Here is a 19,916-nt window from a genome sequence, read left to right on the forward strand (position 1 = left end):
CATGGAACAATTTTTGACTTGTCACTACACTGGGATACACAAGACAATCCCACACATCACCCTGTTCTTCACATCCAGGTGGTGCCAAACCTACAATTGTTCTCAATGTGGATAGTAAGGGCACCAGAGCTGTCCATCACAGGGTGCAGGTTTAGATCAGTTGTACTCAGACAAGGGGTCAGTAATCCTGAAGAGGACAGGACACAGTGATGGATGGAGACCACAATCCTCCACACACATGGCAGGCTGTGCACTCTGGGGTCAACAACCCACACCCTGCAAGAACCAGGGAAACAGTGATGCTGAAGGGACAGCAACGGAGCACGAAGCCACCACACTGAGTCTCCAGAACCTTCAGGGACACACAGCAAAGAGCTGAGACTAACATCTTGGCATCTCATTACCAATTAATTACAAAGGCTCTAGAAGTGTAAATCCTCAGTCTGCATGCAGAGTGCTTGCAGTTCAGAACAGAGAGGGGTGGGGGAAGCCTATTCATTGAAGATTCAGGCTCAGGTAGTCCTCCAGCTACCTGCAGCTCCAGGGCATCTCCCACCAGCACATGCAAGGGACACTATGGACCACATACCTAGGAGGATGTTTCTGCAACACAAGGCATCTGCACCAGCATTACCACTGCTGCATTACCTCTGGATGTGATTTGATCTGGTTTAGCTGGTGGAGCACAAGCTAGTGAGACCCTCCCTGCTATTGAGGGAGGACTGTGAGGAACAAGATGGGATCCTGGGAAAAGGCAGCAGGTTCCTGGTCAGACAGCTTGCATCTGGTACAACCCCCTGCAGCAAACCACCATGGAAAACTCTGGGGGAAGACTGAACGCAGCAACTGGGCAGTTTTATAACCGTTACCACCAGGCATAGCTGAAATACAGGTCATTAAATCCCAGATTACATGGTAATTAGACGATGACTGTCAGGGTTAGAAGGAATTCTCCCTGCATTCCACATGCTTTACGCAGCTGCTTGGGGAACCTGCCTTGGCACAGAGTGGTTTCTTCACTCCCTTCTGCAACCCATGGCAGAGCCAAAGCAAAGCAGACTTCCTCCAGGCATGGCTTGGCTTGGCAAATCTCACCCTGCTGTATCCGTTACGAGTCGCTGCAAGCAGCCAGCTTTGGGAAGAGACACTCTGCTCACCTTCCAAAGGGTGACGGTCATTCTTTGGTAACTTGGGGGACAGAGGAGCACTGTATGGAGGGGAATCTTGGGAATAGCGCTTTGTACCCCGGCCTGGTCCCTGCAGAGTGCCGTCTAACGAGCTGCTGCTGTCTAGGAAAAGAGAACAAGCCCTATTTAGGAGTGGAGACTTGCTGGGGGATTCAGGCTCGCCAGAGCGCCTCGCGTGCGTCGCCAGCCTGGAACAGCCTGTTAAAAGGCAACCCAGCACATCTTGTCAGTGTGCTCCACGAGTCTGATCAGAGTAAAAGGGTGGCAAGAAACCTAAGGAAGACTCTTAGCCACATTTTGCCATATTTCACCCCAAATATCCCCTCTGATGGATTTCTCAGTTCCATTTCTCCTCATTCTACCCCTTTGCTTGTCCCACACCATTCCTGCTCCTCCCCGCTCTTCACTTCCAGATGCACGTCGCCCTTGGATTGATCTGCAAACAGCCCTTGGATGATGGGCAAACACTCTGTGCCATACACAGAGCTTGATTAAACCAGACTCCCATTTTCCACCTTCCCCCAAATGGATCCCTCAGGCACCCCAGTGTCACTGCTGCTCCTCTCCAAAGGCTTCCCAGCGCCGGGGGGGGGGGTCTCCATACTGTACATCAGGCTGGGCTGCAAGACGTCTCCTGGCAGAGGGCTAGAGGCTGGGCACAAAGTGTCAGAGGGGGGATGAACACAGGGCATGGAAGCACTGATAAGGATGAGAACAGCAGCCAGGCAAGCGATACAGAGGGTGGCAGGCCATGTCCCACCTGGGCAGCATGGGCAGGTGAAAAGCAATGGAGAGGTGACCCACCATGCGGGCCACCGGGCTGGTCCCTTCCAGCTGCCCCGGCATGTGTGAGCCTGCAGCAGGGACAGAGGGGTGAAATGCTGGGAGACAAAGGCCAGGAGCCAGACAACAGCACGGAATGGCCCCAGCTGTGGGCACAGGGCAGGGATGGGTGCCTGGGGGGGGTGACAGAAATATGGGGGGGAGCAACTGGGGCCGGACACCGAGGGAGATGCATCATGCCAAACAGAGACGAAGGTACAGATGGGTGGGAAGCATCAGACAGTCACAAATTACTTGGTTACAGAGAAATGTCTCTGTTCTATTAAAACCCTTTGGGGAAAGGAAAGCTATGCTGCTGATACAGAAGCCCTGGGACTCCACATGAGTCTGATCCAAACCCACTGCAACCTTATTATAAAGACAAATACTGCCCTTGGGACAAGCCCCTGGAAGAAACGTTGGTTGCCCAGACAGAGCAGGGAAACAAAAGCTCTCAGTACTGTCTCAATGTAAATCTACATGACCTTCTTCACCAAACATTCCCAGGCCACAACAAAAGGTGATGCTCTTGAAAGGTTTTACCAGTTCAGGTTATTTGGTTTGGGTTATTTTTCACATTGGTTGATTTGAAAAGTGACACAAACAAAGGTGGTCAGGTTGTAGAAGCTAATCCAGGGACTCAGAAGTTAGGTCAGGTTAAATTCATGGAAAGATAAACAAGAAGGAGGTCTGGAGTTAGTAGGGCTCAGATTTTAAAGGACAAATCTTAAGAAAATGCAGAAAGGGAGTAACACAGAGAGCTGTGCTCAGCTACATGATGCAGCTCACCAGGAGGAAAAGCCAACACTTTTGGCTCAGAAGATGCCATAAACGTGAATGTCTATCATCAGTGAGCAAGCCACCTGGGAGGAAAGAACCCCAAGTCTAATGGATCAGTTCAAGAAGGGTGCTGAGAACAAGCAGATCATCTCCTGGAGATGGAAAGGTCCTGCTCAGCATGGAGCTGTACACCTCACAGAACAGGCACAAAGTGGTTTTAGCTTTTTATGTTGTTTTTTTTAAAATATTATTTATTTATTACTATTTATGTGTTTAACTTTTCCCATTCTGTCTTTTGACACAGTGCCAAGGAGAAGACAGGACCGTATCAGGAGGGAGAGGATACTGTGCAGAAAGGTGAAGGTTGAGAAGAAAAGGTGTCCTTGTCTGCAAATGTCTGGGCAGTGCTGAGGGATACTTCACCCCACCTCACCTGGGAGGCTGGTGGAGGGGAGAGAAGCCCGTCTTCATGTTGGGTTTGTGCTGTTGGCCATCTGGAGGTCAAAGTCAAAGCCAAGGCTCCTACTTTAGGATGCTGTAACCCACACTGGCACCTCCTCCCTGACTGCAGAGTGTGCCTACACAACCAGCCCAGGGCTGCGTGTCCACCTGCATTCATGTCACCTCCAGCCACAGCCACGCTGAGTGCCAGAGCAAGGCTCAGAGAGTGAAAGAAACAGGACAGGGATGACAATTTGCACTGTTCACTAAGAAATGGAAATCAAAGAACTGGGTGTACCCCAAGTGTGGGTGCTGAGGAAGCCAACACACAGCAAGAGAGAAGGCGCATGTGAGACCCTGCATTGTAACACACCCAGTGAGGTGCTGCTCAGAGTGACTGGAAACGGGGTGCTAATGGTTAAAAAAGGAGGTGAAAAAATGATTTTGGCAAGGAAATGCTCACATCTGGCCTCAGCAGCACTGCAGGGTTGTGAGAGGTTCAGAAGGGAAGGGGAGGGGAGGGAACACACTGCCCTTAGGAACGGCACACACACTGTGGTGGGTGTTCATCAGAGCAGCCCAAAAGCTTCCCTATCGTGGGGAGACAACTGATCCATCAGCAAAGCAACTGGGCAACCTCCTTTACCTGGAATTTCATATGGAAAACCACCAGTGGGGACAGAGAACATGGGGACTACAGGAACCTTGTTACATGAACATATGTCTGATCTGAGGGGAAAAGCCGTCGGCAGAGCACTGAGCAGGAACATGAGGCAGGAGAGCAACTGATAATGAATTTTCCCCTGGATCATTTAATATTTATATTAATAACTTTGGCACAAATTTTAGAGATTCACCAATAAAATCTGCTGATGTCTTCCCAGGCATCAGGCCAGATAAAGCAGCAATTGAAATGCTGAAGAAAAAATAGGTGTAGAATGGAGGAGAAAGGATGTTAAATCCAGCAGCAAAACCAGGTGCACTGGAACTTGAAACACTGTCCCATGAGCTGGGAACCTGCAGTTGACAGGGACAGATGAGAAGAATGGGGTATGTGCCCAGGATGGGCTGAGCATCACCTGCTACAAGGATACAGCAAGGAAAAGTGGTTTCCAGAGATGTATCTTATGAACGTGGTGCTGCCAGGGCTGTGGCACCAGGTCCCCATCAGCCCCTCCCCAGAGTGCTGGGTGGCACTCTGGTCACCTCATCAAGTTTAACTGAGCCAACACCAGGTGAGGAGAAGAGAGCAGAGCCACCAAAAGGTGAGCTCTTCTGCAGGACAGACTGCTCTCTGCCTGCCTCCAGAAGAAGGAGAACTAAGTTAAGGTAAAAGTCTATGTTAAGACAAGGAGACATGGACACCAAGTTGCCCAAGAAAAAATCTGGTCTAGAAACTGAGTTTCTAAAAATTCACCAAAAAACCCATCCTGGAGCAGCCTCCAGTGGGAAAACAAAATCACCAGCTCAAGGGTTAAAGCTTGCTGTGGTGCCTGCAAGAACAGGACCCAAGGCTCCATGGTCCAGAAGGTCCCTCCAGTCCTGTGTGTTCAGATGGCTCCAGATCAGCTCTACCTGGTTCACAACATTTCACAGCCCATCCCTCTTCCTATGAACAGCAATCAGCTCCCCCCTTCTTGCAGATCTACTGTTTTCTGATGGACAACTTGATCTATTTCCCCTTGTTTCCATGATTACACCTTACTGATGGAAGCAGAATGTCAGGATGCAGCTGACCTAAGGGTTGCTGCAGCCCTTCCCTCTGCCCCAAGCATACACATGAGTTCTCCACCATACCCACTGTGGTCAATCAAGTTTGTTCTGGGAATGGAGACCCACTCCCAGGCCAAACCAGTGACTGTTCTCTAGAAGAACCAGCTGCTGTTCAGCCACATGAGCACCAGTACTGTAGAGGAAACAAGGCAAGACACACAGAGGTGAAGGTGATACCACTTGGTGTGGTTTAAGCTGATGTACAGCTGTCCCCTCACTATTCCATGAGCAGCCTGAACCTCTCAAAATCACTGGTACCATTTCTTTGCCCTCACCAGAAGCCACTGCAATGTGTACATAACCATGTTTATCTTCATCTTTCAGGTGCTTGAGAAAAATGCTGGATGACCAACAATCCCCAAGACATCAGTATGAGCTGCAAGACTAGGTGTTATCACTTCCCCAGACAGTGGTTTATCTTTCTTTACTCCTTGCAAACACTCCAACCAAGAGTTCAGGGTGGGCAGATCTCAGCATCATGTCCTAGCTGGTGCTCTGGCTGAGTTTCCCTGAATTCTGACTTTGCTCTTTATACTCTCCCACCCTGGCAGGCAGCCCAGCTCTTAGCACAGACACCACTGACATCTCACGATGGATAGAAACCACGTGTGAGCTGCAGAACCCACACCAGCCAAACCTGCTACCGTGCCCAGACCCTAGATCCTCTTCCTCCCATCCTCTATCTCATGACAACAGGGTGCTTCTGCACTGAAACAGGGGTGTTTCCTCTAATCAAGGGTTCCCCAGAGGAGTCACTTCTAGTCCCAGTAACTAGCCATGCTGCTCCTGCACTGTAGCCACCCCATTGCCTACACTGCTCTTCTTACAGCACCCCACAGCTCCCTGTGCCTGGCACTGCTGGCCCCAGCACAGTGCTGCACAGCCCCAGCATGCAGGCTGCTCTCAGCCACGGAGGAAGCAGAGCAAGGTCACTCCGAGACCCTCGTGCTCTTTATGCTGCTGCTAGCACCCTCCCCTGAGCATGGGTGCTTCAGGAGATGCCATGAAGCACCAGTGGCATTAGGCTGCTGCTTTTCCTCCCACGGTTCTTCTTAAGCACCCATCCTTTGACATATCAAATTCCTGCTTTTCTTGGCAGAGCCATAATTACCCAAAGGATCAACTCTGGAAAGACCTCAAACAGCTGTGTGCTGATTTGGGAAGCAGAGAGGTAGTGGAGAAAGCAAGACAGGAGAGCAGATCGAGCAGATCAGCACAAGACACTTGTTGACTACCTCAAGAGGGTGCAGCTAGCTAGCTTTCATCCTCTCCAGGACCGGCAGTCCTACAGCAGCAGTTCCCCCCCCCAGCCCCACAGCTGCCCTGGGGAGGCAGCTGTCACCCCAGGGGGTTGGTGTCATTAAGGAAAACTACTGCTCTTCTTGTTTTCCACTGCTTTCAGAGCAATTTTGCAGCCTGATGATTTGCATCATGGCATGAACTGTCTTGCTGGGGGTGTTGCTTCAACCCAGCGCAGCGTTAGCCGTGCCAAGAAAAGCAAAGGCACCTCTGCCTCAGATGGCTGCAGCACCATCACCCAACAGGCAGAGCTCCCACCAAGGGCTGGACATGCTGGCAGCAGCTTCACAGCCACTCTGGAAACTGCTCTGCTTGGGTTTATTTCTAATTACAGTTTACCTGCTACTCTTCTATTTCTCAGGCAGAGTCTTTCAACTTAATTCCTAACTGGATGAAGTCACTCTAATCGGATTACAGGAAGCAGGAAGGACTGGGGGACAAGGAGAGGAGGGAAGACAAGGAGACAGCATGGATGAGAGGGAAACCTACAGGCAGAGATGGAAATCAGACCGACAGGCAGTAAATACAGCGACTGGAATCCTGAGCAGAAAGAGCCCTGCGGGCACATGCGTGACACTGGGTGTGATGCAATGAGCCCTGCAGAGAGGGGGCTCTGAAACACACCCTGCCTCCTGAGATAAAGTCAAAGTCTGGGTTAAGACCCGGAGCACCTGGGGTCCCTACAACGCCGCCCCCGCCCCAGCTCCTACCTGGTAGATACCTGTCGTGGTCGTACTCGTGTGCCCGCTGCATGTGGCTGTTCTGAGTGAAAGGCTGGTTCCCAAAGAGGTTGTCACTGCGAAGATTGTGGCAGAGCTTCTCCAGGAAGCGGAGGACGTAGGTGATACTGTTTACTGCTGGCAGGTTCAGAGTGTGCTGTTCCCGATCAAACACAGCTGGAGACAGAAACAAACAGAGCCCAACACGTAAACCCCCAGCAAAGGCAGGAGACTACGCCCAGGGCTGCACAGCCAGCTTCTGTACCTCAGCATCACTGGTCTAGACTAGAGCAAACGAAAGCCACTGCCTTCCCCTGGCTGGGCGCTGGCGAGCTCGCTTCCCCGGGACAGGCTAAGACCAGTCTGCTGCACCCTGCCGCAGGTACGGGCTGCAGTGCCCGGGGAGCGGCGTCCGAGGGGACGGAGAGGCACTCAGGGAGGGACCTGCACTCCCAGCATCCGGGTAAACACGGCCTTAAAACCTAAAAACTGGGGAATTTCTTGTTTTTCCATCAGGAGATCTGGAAATCCCACCTGTTCTTCCTCCTCCCGGGGCTCGGGCAGTGCTGGGGGAGGACAGGGGAGGACACTACCCTGGCTGAGAGCACGCTGGCTTCTGCCACACTATCTGCTCAGTCACCAGCTATTGCTTCACTGACACAGATGGTTGGCAAGGAAGAGAAGACAGAAATCTTCTGTCTGCCCCTAGCCCAGGATTGCACCAAGCTTCAGGAGAGACATCTTCCAAGGAGCGACTCCTCGCCACGACAGCGCTGAAGGCAAAGTGCTGCAAGGCCAGTTCTCACCTGAGATGACCTCTCCCCCGTGGCCTTGTTTTAAGAAGGAGAAGACTGTTTTCTGATGATAAGCACAATCAATGCAGGCCTGTACTGCTTGCTGCAGGACAACAGAAGCTCGAGCTGGTCCAAAATGGTCTGGCAGCTGCTGAACTTTCTTCTTGTCTAGGTGGGGCCCAGTGCTGCCATTCTTGTTCAAGTAAATGCAAACTGCCAAGATGAGAAACGTGTTTGCCATTAACCCACTCAAGAAAGCAAGAAACAGATGCCTAAAATCCAACCTGAGAGATGCTGGGATTTTAAGACTCTCAAATCAACCACGACTGCCTGTCTGCATCCTAACAGCAGAGGGGAACCACCTCCAAACTCCTCCTGCCTCACACTCACCTTCCAGACTGCTGCTGTGTCCCCTACGCTTTCCCCAGCACTCAGGCTCCCACAGGCAGGCTGCAAAGTGCTCCCCATGCCAGCCAGGGAAGGTGCCTGTGATGTTCAAAGGAGATGAAGGAACACAGCCCCCACTTTTTAGGGACACTGGATTCTTTAGGTTCCTCTGAAAATGGGCCACATATGTTCTGGGGAAACAGAGAGTTCAGCCCATATCCAGTGCTTCACCAAACATATAAAAGGCAGCTTTGCACTTGACTTTCCAGCTCCATCTCACAGCAATAGCAGAGTGTAAACTCCATCACTCCTGCTCCTCCCCTGCTCCCTCTTGTCCCTCTTTGCCTCAGTGTCCTGTCTCAACCTGGACACAGCCACTGTTACTCAGCAGTTGTTTGGCACCTCGCTGCAGCTATGCCTGGCAGGGTTTGGCAGAGCTCACGCTCTGGGCTTGCAGGAGGTGCTGTACACCCCCCTGTCCTGGGCAGAGCAGGCCACAAGAAGGGCCCCTCAAGCTGTGGAGTCACTAGCATGCACATGGTAACCTGGGGAAAGGGGTTCCTGCACCGACCAGATGGACTCAAACCCTTCCTACGACTCCATTATCTGCAGAAGGGATGGAGAGATAAGTGAAGGGTTGATGGGAACTCCTGTACCTCTCTTCCTTCCAACAGGGTCTCTATCAGACCAGCCTTTCTGCAGCTGTAACAGCTGCTGGTCTGTGGTTTAGAAAGAAACAGGAGTATCTTGGTGTGTCACTTCCTAACTGCTGTGGCTCCTAACTGTGCAACCTTGTCACGAATGTGGTTCAAGACCCTTACCTGTGGGAGCCTGCATGGCAGAGCTGGGGATTGTAGCAGCGTCCTGAGGCACAGTGCTTGTGTCTGGTTCTGGGGTACTGGTTGTTGGAGAGGTGGGTGCTGGGTTCAGCAATGTCCTAGGTTTCCTCTGCAGAAAAAGAGGAGATATTTCTCCTTTTATCCCTGCTCTCCTTCACCACCCATGATCACTACACTCTCTCCTTTGCATCCAACAGACAAGGCACTGTGGAACATGACACACTTCTGATGGTGATGACGGGGAGTCTCAAGAACCTCGTAACCAATACGTGTGCATTTTATAAACCACAATCCTGAAAAAATAACAAGCCTGAGATCTGCCACCTCTGCTTGCCTTAGACTGGCTACACACGATGGATGGAAGAGCTGATTCCACAGTTGGGCCACCCTGTCATGATCACAGCATCTGCCATGCTACTTCACAGCTAATGCAGCTCCAAAGGCACAATTTCTTGATGGAAATGATCTGCAGGACACAGACATTCTCTACAGCTCTGGGGCTGGACTCTGAGGGATATCCCCAGCCCACGTACCCCTCTAGTCTCCTACTTGCTGCAGTCACACAGCCAGAGGCTGAGACAAACGTGCACAACCACACGCATGCACCATCCCATGGCAGAACCTGCAGCACCTGCTTTTCACCCGCCTGTATCAGCATCAGCTTTTACCTTACTGCCAGGCTTGGGGCCTCTCTTTCTGGGGAATTTCAAAGGCTCCACTGACTTGGAGGGTGTAGGCATGGGGTGATGGATTAGCGCTTTGGTCGTTCGACCACGCTTCTTCCCTGTTTTGCGACGCCTTTGCCCTTGTTGATGCCCCAAACCAGTCTTTGTGCTACTGTGCATGCTAGGTTTCTCCGAGTTTACTTCGGAGGCAGGTAAAGGGCTCTTTGGAATCACAACTGAAATAAAAAGAGAAAAAGCAAAATATAATTAAATCAGGTGAGAATCAAAACAAGAGCAGCCTCCATCTTTATACAGTGTCACATGGAAAAAAACCTGGCACGTTGGCAGCCCCCTGAATAGAGGCTGCTGCTCTCCAGGCCAGAATAAAAACCAAGTGCATTGATCCTTCGTTCAGCCCTTGAGCTGTGGGACACTGTGGCTTAGCCTGGATGGGCTGAAGTCCAGAAGGATCATGCTTTCAGCCATACCTTCCTGAAAATAACTGGCACCTACACCTCTTCCTCCTGCGAGTGGTGACCTGCCAAGGACCACGTAAAACGCACTCAGAGCATTCCTTGAGGGATCAGTCAAGACCTGCCTGACAGCCAGAGCCAGTCCTGTGCTGGAAATCCCCTCTCTCAGGGCAGAAGTCAAACTTGCTCTGTCCCTAAATTACCAGTGAGCTGTGGTGGAAGGTACCAGCTCCAGCCCCATGCCTGTATGGACTATCGCTCCCGGCCCCGAGTAACAGCTCATCTCAGTTGGATCTGAACTGCTACTCCTGATGTACTGCCAGAGGTAAGCACAGTGCCAGCACATGGTCTGTTCCTTCACATCTTCACACACTTTCCATGATGAAACCAGGTTTCTGGGGTATGTGCCGCACCCTGAATTTGGTCATTTATCTTTCCCAAGTCCAGCTAAAGGCCAGGGATGGACTGGCCCAGCTCAGCAGACCAACGTTGCCTTTAGATTTCTGCTAAAAAGAAACAAACCCAAATCCTCCTAGATTCTGACCAATGCCCAGTGACCTTCAGGATGTCTCGTTGCTGTGACCTGAAAGCCTCACTGTGTCCTCAGTGTGAGGGCTCTGAATCAGAAGGGAAAAACCCACTCTGGGAAGTGAGGAGCTTTATAGCTAAGAAGAAAATCTTGGCCAAGGAAACAAAGTGCTCTAGAAGGTTGATGCTAGGACAGCACACAGCCCTGACAGTGCCACCACTGTGGGTATACAAAGAGTTTTCTAAGGTTTTCCTACAGAGGGTTTTCTGAGTGGTTACTCTGAGCAAGGGCTCGTTCCCTTGGCACAAAGGCCTGTTTCCTGCTGACAGCTCAGAAGCAGCAGAGCCCGGTCCGACTTGCTTGGGGTCTGGAGAAGATCAGCGGCTGGGAGGTGACAGCAGCAAGCCCTGAGTCTGGAGATGTTCCAGGAGCTGTTAACTACTTCACTGCAAGCCAAAGTGCAGCCCAATGCACAGCGTGGCTGGTGTGGGGAGATCTGCCAACGGTCCCAGCAGTGGCAGCTTATTATGGGCTTGTGTGAGGGAGCCACTGGAGATGAAGGATCCTGCTTTGCTCTTCTGGTCTGACTCCAGACACCACACAGGGTACCCTGAGCTCTCCACAGGGAGCCTGGGCATGAACCTGGCTGCCAGCTCTGAGGAAACCTGAGCGAATGGGTCATTCCTGGAAACCAGGATGGGTGTTATCTCCTGGCAGGAGCAGATGGCTTCAGCAGGTGGATGTGCTGGCCCCGCACTCCTCTGGGTCCAAGATGCTGTCAGGACTCCCTGCCTGCAGCCACATGGGCATTTCTGTCTCACTGGCAGTGCCCCAGACAGTGGTGCAGGGGGCATGAGGGTGGACAGCTGACCCCAGCTGCCAGCTCAGCGTCCCACCTTTAGGATGCAGAGGTCAGCAAGGGAAGGTGAGGAACACCAGCAGCGTTCCTCCTGCTGCCACTGCCACATCTGTCCATTTGCTGCTGTGAGATGCACAACTCTGCTCTCCCTGCCCTACCACACTGAGCTCCTGCACGTTCCTACAAGCAATCTGCATAACAAGTGAAGCACAGAAGATCCAGCAGTCATCTTGAGGTGGTTTGCACCCACCCATACCTCACTCTGCACGGCTGCAAGTAACACTGTGCATGGCACATCCAGGGGTCAGCCCCGTTCTGCTTCTCCTGTGGGCAGGGCAGGTTTCTGGTGTCCTCAATTTCCTTTTCTTATTTTTAATTTTATTTCCTGGCTTCTGTGCATTAGGGATCTGTATCAGATGCAGGACAGAAGTGCACAGTCATTTGGGGATCGAACTTCCAAGTAATGTCCTGTTTTGTGTCAGGTAGATACAGAGAATCATGTAAAAACAGAGTTTGACTTCTCTTTATAGATGTCAGTGTTAACAGCACCACTACTTCCCTGGCAAGAAAAGGAATATAATAACACAACTGCTTCTTACAGCTGATGCTTTTCCAGGATGGTGAGTGTCACTTCTACAGGTGACATCTGGCATGGAGCTGTGCTTGCAGAGAGGAGTGGCAAGAGGACAGGCACTGATCACTGAATCAGTGTGTTTCCAGCCTCACATGTGCACAGCTGATCTCAGCAGAGAAATATTTCTATTAAAGGATTTACTGGAATCCCACAAGTTGACAGAACAAGGATAAACCCAGGTAAAACGCTCTAAACTTCACAGAAACTCCTAAACATCAAAGGGATGTGCAAAACATGGGGGCATCTCATTTCATAGTGCACCAACAGTCTGTGCCTAAGCCAAGCTGCTCTGCAAGGAGGTTTCTCTAACATGGAAGAGAAATCAAGGATTCTACAGCCAAGCTGAGGAGCAAACACAGGATCTCAGTGTTAGCAGTGAAAACCCCACTGAAAGGGTGCGTGTGGTAAGCTGGGCTGCAGTGGGCAGAGGTGCTGCACTGCACCCTTGGCTCCCAGAGAAATCCCAGTGCCAGGGAAGAGATGAACTCCTGGTGTGTTTGCTTTCACTGGGTAACTGTATAATACAAACCAGTTTCATCTTTTGGTACAATAAATACCAGAAATACCTATTGTCCACTGCAGCTGTGAAGATGTTACAGGTAACATTGAATTGCAAGGCTTAACGAATCACAGAATCCCAGACTGGTCTGGGTTGGAAGGGACCTCATGGATCACACAGTTCCAACCCCCCTGCCACATGCAGGGCCACCAACCTCCAGGCCTGGAGCTACACAAGGTTGCCCAGGGCCCCAGTCAACCTGGCCTTGAACACCCCCAGGGATGGGGCACCCACCCCCTCTCTGGGCAGCCCCTTCCAGCCCCTCACCACTCTCTCTGGAAAGAACTTCCCCCTAGTATCTCATCTAACCCTTCCCTCCTTCAGCTTCACTCCATCCCCCTTGTCCTGCCACTATCCACCCTTTAACAAGCTGATTCCCCTCCTGTTTCTCTGCTCCCTTCAGGTACTGGAAGGCTGCAATGAGGTCCCCCCACAGCCTTCTCTTCTCCAGGCTGACCCAGCCCAGCTCCCTCAGCCTCTCTTCGTAGGGGAGCTGCTCCAGCCCTCTAACAAATCACTGCATTGTGCTGAGGGCAGTAAAAGCTCATCCCCAGGGGTGGGCAGCCCACATACAGGAAACCTCATTTCATTCAGCCAGGCCAGAGAGGTTTCCACTGGAGCCTCTGGCACCACATCCCACAGCGCTGCAGGGATGGGAGAGCCGCTGCAGCTCAACAAACCAGGTTCAGTCACATCTGCATGTGCAGCCAGCACATAAATCCACAGGGAATGACCTAGATTGCTGCTTTGTGCCTCACAGTACTGCAGAACACAGTGCTGAGTCCACTGCTGAATATGCACTAATGTTTCTTCCCCGTGGCTGCTTCACCCAGGCTGATACAACCCAGAAACATTTCTGCCCCGGGGCAGCTGAACGTTAGGAAGTCCTGTCACCCACCCACCACCCAACACCCTCCAGCAGCCCTGCCTGGCTTTTTGCTTGACTTGAACCAGAATCCAAGGAAAACACCCCCCTGTGCTCATTCATTTCTCTTGCCTGTCCCAGATGTGTTGGGCTGTGTGAGGAGGAGACATCAACCAGGTCCCACCAGCCGCACCCGTGTGGCATCGGCCACCCAAACACGGACCTACCTCTGCCCACGCTGCCTCCTGTCACCAGGGCATTTCTAACAGCTTCCAGGGACTGTCTGCTTCCTAGAGGAACCTACAGGTTTTGACAGATGTCTGTTACTTTCCTGCTGGCTCTCAGCCCCTGGTGTTACAAGGATGTGGGCAAGAAGCACAGGATTGCTGCGGGAAGGAGTGGTGCAGAGGGCTCAGCACCTCACCCAGCTCCAGCAGTGGTAACTGCTGTGCCCAGCTTATCATGCTGCAAACAGTGCCCACAGAGCCCTCAACTGCCAGAAGCTTCCATCTACCCCATCTTACTCAGCTGGTGGCAGTGCCAGCCCAACCATGAGCATCAGCCAGGGACATGCCCACCTCCTCCTTCTCCGTGCCACTGTCTTTATCTCCCATTGAGCTGCCAAAAGGAGCCAAATTTTCAGGGAAATCATGCAAGGCCCACTTAGAAAATCAAGAGTTTGGTGTTGCTGAGAAAAGGGGTGTCTCTGCCCCACAGATCTGGTGCTCAGACAGGATCTGAGCAACCTGACACAGCCCCAAGCTGGCCATGCTTCAGGCAAAGAGCTGGATCATGCAACCTCCAGAGATCCCTTCTGCCTGGAATTATTCTGTGATCTGAGCTCATGGCTAATCATTTCAGCTCGTTAATGAAAGACAAAACTAATCAACAGAAGTTTTCTGCAGGCTTAACTGTCTTGTTTTGGGTCATACAGGTATCTATCTGGGTCAGCACATGGGCAGACACACGGGCTGGGCGGCATTGGTTGCATCACCCAAAACATGTGGGATCAAACACAGCTGAACTCTGAGCCAAGGAAAAGACAGACACCCCTGACTGCATTAGTGTCAACAAGAGTCATGAGTTTCCTGTAGAAACAAAAACACTTGGCAAAGAATCCAAAACTTTAGGCTCCATTTCCCAGTGCCACAATGTCCCTTCCCAGTTGACACACAGCAGCAGCACCAGCTGCCCACCACACTGTGACCCCAACTATTGCTTACAGAAGACTCTCTAAAGTTGCTGTTGAGGCTTAGCCAATACTAGAAAGCAGCATTTGTCACTCATCAGCTTACCTCGGGCTTGTCACAGCTTGAAGAAGACAAAATTATGTCCTTGAGTGAGAATAACAAAGCCAACACTTAGGAAAACATGGAATGGACAAGTTGAGGATGGAGAATCATTTCCTACTTCTCCCTCCGACTCACCAGCTGTTTAATAGCTGGTGGTTACCAAGGGCTGTGGGAGCACAACCCCTGAAATCTCTGCTTCACACTCTGAGGGCTACTGCACGCTGCTGTGTCGCTTCTGGAGGTACCAGTGATGACCACCCCAGTGTCCCGAAACTGAGGGGTGGTTTCTGGGAATCCCATTCATACCCGTTTTAAAGCACCTCTGAAGAGTGCTCTGTGGGCCACCTGCACAGTGGCTCTTGGGCACTGCAGCTGCCCCTTGTCCCATCTTCAGCACTGCAGGACCAAAAGAGCTGGGGTAGAGAGACACATTTCAGACAAATAAATTGGCCAGAGAACAGAAACCACAGAGTCACGGGATCATAGGGGCTGGAAGGGACCTCCAGAGCCCATGGGGTCCAACCCCCTGCCCAAGCAGGGTCCCTAGGACAGGGCACACAGGTCAGTGTCCAGATGGGGCTGGAATCTCTCCAGAGAAGGAGACTCCACACCCCCTGGACAGCCTGTCCCAGGGCTCCCTCACCCTCACTGGGGAAAAGTTCTTCCCCATGTTGCTGTGGAACTTCCTGTGCTCCAACTTGCAGCCATTGCCCCTTGTCCTGTCCCCACAGACACTGAGAAGAGGCTGCCCATTTCCCCCTGTGTCCCACACTGAGACATTTATAACCATTGATCAGATCCCCTCTCAGGCTTCTTTTCTCCAGGCTGAACAGCCCCAGTTCTTTCAGCCTGTCCTCGCAGGGGAGATGCTCCAGCCCAATCTTGCTGAACCCTTCCCTGGATGCAGCAGTTCAAGCCTAGACATATTTCAAGGCTGGAGCTGGACAGGAACCAGAGCTCAGAGCTTGTCCAAGAATAAGATGTGAAAGCTTCAAACCTCTGTGATTCTTCCCAAAGCAGAGACAATCATCACTGGCCACCACGAGCACACTGGGACCTAAATATGGGCTCAGGGCAGGCTCAGTGTTTGCTACAGCCCGAGCTCTCAGTAGGCAGGGCAGGCATAATGCAGGAGAAAAGGTCAGAGCTGGGTGGGAGACACGGGCCCCCTGCAATGACAATGATTAGGAACAATCCTCCAAATCCTGGAATTTCAAAGCCAGGCTACAATTATTCTGATAATTCATTATTTCCTCATTTCCTGCAGGGATTCCTGCTCTCCAGCCTATGACATCTGCTTGAGCTGAGCCTGAGAGATCAGAGGATGTATCTAATACCATAACCCAGCAAGAGGATCCAAGCACAGCCTGTTTCAGTCTGTTTGAGATGTTCTCATGATCAGTTCACTCCCCAAAACACATAAACACATGTTCTTTTTACACAAGCTTTGTTTAGTTTCAGCTTTCAACTGCTGACAGTTGCTGCTCCCTTACCTGGAAGCCAAGAGGTGACTTACTCACCGGTCCCCTCCCAGCCCTAACTGGGCAGTGGTTACATGGCAGCACATGCAAAATACAAAGACAGGGTCCCTCAAGCTGCCTCTGTCCTGCTTGTCTGATGATCAGGTTGCATTTCAGTGTCCATTTTTGGACAGGACATCCACAGGCATGTGAAGAAGAGCTTCAGACTCAAGCAATGTCTTACATATCTGTTGAGCCTGAGAAAGGCTCTGAACATCCATCATGAGTGCCCCGTTTCCTAAAGGTTGAGAAATCTGTATGGCCTGGAGCAACCATTCTCTTATTTTAACTGTCTGCATGTGCTTAGATGAGCTGATGCTACTGCACATCCCCCTGGTACAAGCTGTGCCGGTTCTACACGTCTCCAGAGTCAGAGTGATGCCAGTGGCTGGTATGTGGGTTTGCACAAGCCTGACTTTACACCTCTCCAGGCAGCATTCCTGTGTGCCCGAAGCCTTGTGGGTAACTACCCTCTGCACTGTGCAAGGGCACTGCAGCCAGGGGCCTTACACACCTTCCCAGGCACTCCCTACACCTCACAGCACATCCCAGCACAACACATCACAGAATCACAGATTTCCAAGGTTGGAAAAGACATTTAAGATCATTAAATCCAACCATTCCCATCCTAAGCCAAACCATATCCCTGAGCACCTCATCTCCCCTCTATTAAACACACCCAGGGGGGTGACTCAGCCCCTCCCTGGGCAGCCTGTGCCACAGCCCCACAACTCTGCCAGGGAAGAACTTTCCCCTCCCCCCTGCTCTGCCCCTGCCCTGGCACAGCTTGAGCCCATTGCCCCTTGTCCCATCTCCTGTCCCCTGGCTGAAGAGACCATCACCCACCTCTCTGCACCCTCCTGGCAGGGCAGGGAAGGTGGGGAGAAGGTCTCCCCTCAGCCTCCTCTTCTCCAGGCTCAACACCCCCAGCTCCCTCAGCTGCTCCTCAGGGGATTTGCCCTCCAGCACAACACATCCCAGTGATGTGACATGCTGGCAGCCAGAGGTTTAGCAACTCGCCCGAAGTTCCAGGCTGAGAACAATATTGCACACAGGGATAGATGAAAAGAACAAGAAGATTGCAGTCACCACTGCTGGAGCTGAAGGTGAGAAAATTCCTCTTCTGGACTGGCAGGATCTGCTCATAAGAATCCAAGCGCAGAACTCCCAACTCCAAGATGTCTCTCTCAGCAGAGCCGCCCTTCTGTGCATCGCCAGCTGCCCCATTCACCCAGCCACTCACTAAATCCAAGCAGCTGATGTTACCAGGGCACAAAGTCCACGTGGCTAAAACATTTTCTGCAACAAACCCAAGATGTTACCAGTAACACTGCCCAGGAGGAATCTGACCTACTCGGGCTGTGTCGGTACCGCTTCTGTAACAGAATCACAGAATGCCAGACTGGGCTGTTTTGGACGGGACCCCAAGGGTCACAGAGCTCCAACCCCCTGCCACAGGCAGGGACACCAACCTCCAGGCCTGGAGCTACACAAGGTTGCCCTGGGCCCCATCCAACCTGGCCTTGAACACCCCCAGGGATGGGGCACCCACCCCCTCTCTGGGCAGCCTGTTCCAGGCCCTCACCACTCTCTCTGCAAAGAACTTCCCCCTAATATCTCATCTCACCCTTCCCTCCTTCAGCTTCACTCCATCCCCCTTGTCCTGCTAGTCTCTGCCCTTTAACAAGCTGATTCCCCTACTGTTCCTCTGCTCCCTTCAGGGACTGGGAGGCTGCAATGAGGTCCCCCCACAGCCTTCTCTTCTCCAGGCTGACCCAGCCCAGCTCCCTCAGCCTCTCTCCATTGGGGAGCTGCTCCAGCCCTCTGAGCATCCCTGTGGCTCCTCTGACCCCTCTCCACCAGTCCCACATCTTTCTTGTCCTGGGGCCCCAGCTCTGGACACAGGACTCCAGCTGGGGCCTCAGGAGGGCAGAGCAGAGAGGGACAATCCCCTCCCTGTCCCTGCTCCCACCCCTCTGCTGATGGAGCCCAGGATCCCATCACCCTTCCCAGCTGCAAGAGCCACTGCTGCTCAGGGGAAGTTTCTCATCCATCATGATACCCAGGTCCTTCTCAGCAGGGCTGCTCTCCAGGAGCTCCTCTCCCTGTCTGTATCTATGTCTGGGATTCCTCCAGCCCAAGTGCACAGAAACCTGGCCTCACAAACCTGGATGGGTCAACAAACCTGTGGACAGATGTGGCACAGCCTACCTGCCCTTCCACAAAGTCTCTGAGATCCTCACCAAAGGCTTTTATAAAATCCTGAAGAGCCATGGAATAAGAGGAGAGGTTTGTATAAGGATAAATGAGGGGTTAGAAGGGGTGGGGCAAACAGTCATTCTCACAGAGGAAAGAGGTCTGTGTGGAGAGATCCACAGCAGGATCTGCATTGCTCAACGTGTTCCTGAGTGATCTGTTGAGGGGATAAACAAAGTGAGAAAGTTTTTTAATGGTTTGCACTTCCCAGGGTAAGGAGGATGGTGGTGGCCTGTGAGAAGCTCCCCTGGGAAGCTGGAAGACTGAGTTTCAGGGCAAGAAGACAGACGGTGGTTGTCACGTTGATGAATATAAAGCCATGAGAGTAGAGCCACTCACTCCTTCCTGCAGATGCAAAAGGATGAGATCTGAGCTGCCTGGTGCTCCTTCAGGAGAGAACCTGGATGTAACACTCACTGTGCAAGAACATCACCAGCTCAAAGCACAGCAGTGCCCAGAAAGAGCCAGGGCAAAAGGTGCCACTTGGGAAATATGAGAGATCAGGATGTTGGATGTCACAGTAGAAACCAACTGAACAGAAACCTGCATGACACTGGTTAAAGATCAAGCCAAAAGCCCCAGGCCAACCCCTGGGTGCTCATTTCTGCAGAGTTTCACCCTGTGCAGGGGTATCTTCAGCCAGGGCTGAACTCTGCCTTGCCCTGCTGCATGCTGAGTGTCTCCACAAGTCTGCACTCACCCATCTCCTTAAGGAAACCCTGTGATGGGGCTGTTTGTCAGAGCTCCTTCACTCTGCTCTGGCTTTCTGCTCAGCACACAGTGTCAACTCTCCTTTAATGTTCTCAACCCATTCACAGCATCGTTTCAGGGTCACTTAGCAATTACTGATGCTTTTTAGATTATAAACACACATGTGCAGAGGAGGGAAGTGCTTTGGGACTGGCACACCAAGTGTCAGGGATGTGCCACCCAACAGACACACTGATCACAACACCCTGGGGTCAGCACAGTCCCTGTTCCACTGATGGCAAAATAACCAGAGTAAGTGACGTGCCCATGAGCAGAGACTGGTGGTGCTGTGAAGACCAAGGATGCCCAATTCATTGTTCTCAGCAAAAGTCACTTCCAGTTTAGTGCTGAGCACACAGATTTACTTAGAGCAAACCCCAGCTCTTCGTTCCTCCCCCCCCACAGGACAGAAGGGAACTGCTTTGCATCCACTGGCCAGCATTATAAATGAACTGGGTAAACTGGCTGACATG

The 19,916-nt window shown here is 51.9% G+C and overlaps 1 protein-coding gene across 1 annotated transcript in view; it reads right to left on the reverse strand.

Moving 5' to 3' along the window:
• Positions 1 to 19,916, reverse strand: part of SCMH1 (Scm polycomb group protein homolog 1) — a 76,619-nt gene that overhangs the window by 11,066 nt on the left and 45,637 nt on the right. The window contains exons 9-13 of the mRNA XM_084274325.1: positions 9,710 to 9,942; positions 9,024 to 9,150; positions 7,828 to 8,028; positions 7,013 to 7,198; positions 1,158 to 1,289 (exon numbers count right to left, since the gene is read on the reverse strand). Coding sequence (XP_084130451.1) covers positions 1,158 to 1,289; positions 7,013 to 7,198; positions 7,828 to 8,028; positions 9,024 to 9,150; positions 9,710 to 9,942 — 879 coding nt within the window. The remainder of the gene's footprint in view (positions 1 to 1,157; positions 1,290 to 7,012; positions 7,199 to 7,827; positions 8,029 to 9,023; positions 9,151 to 9,709; positions 9,943 to 19,916) is intronic.

Source organism: Gallinula chloropus (genome assembly GCF_964237585.1).
Source record: "Gallinula chloropus genome assembly, chromosome: 22".
In the NCBI taxonomy this organism is placed as follows: Eukaryota; Metazoa; Chordata; class Aves; order Gruiformes; family Rallidae; genus Gallinula; species Gallinula chloropus.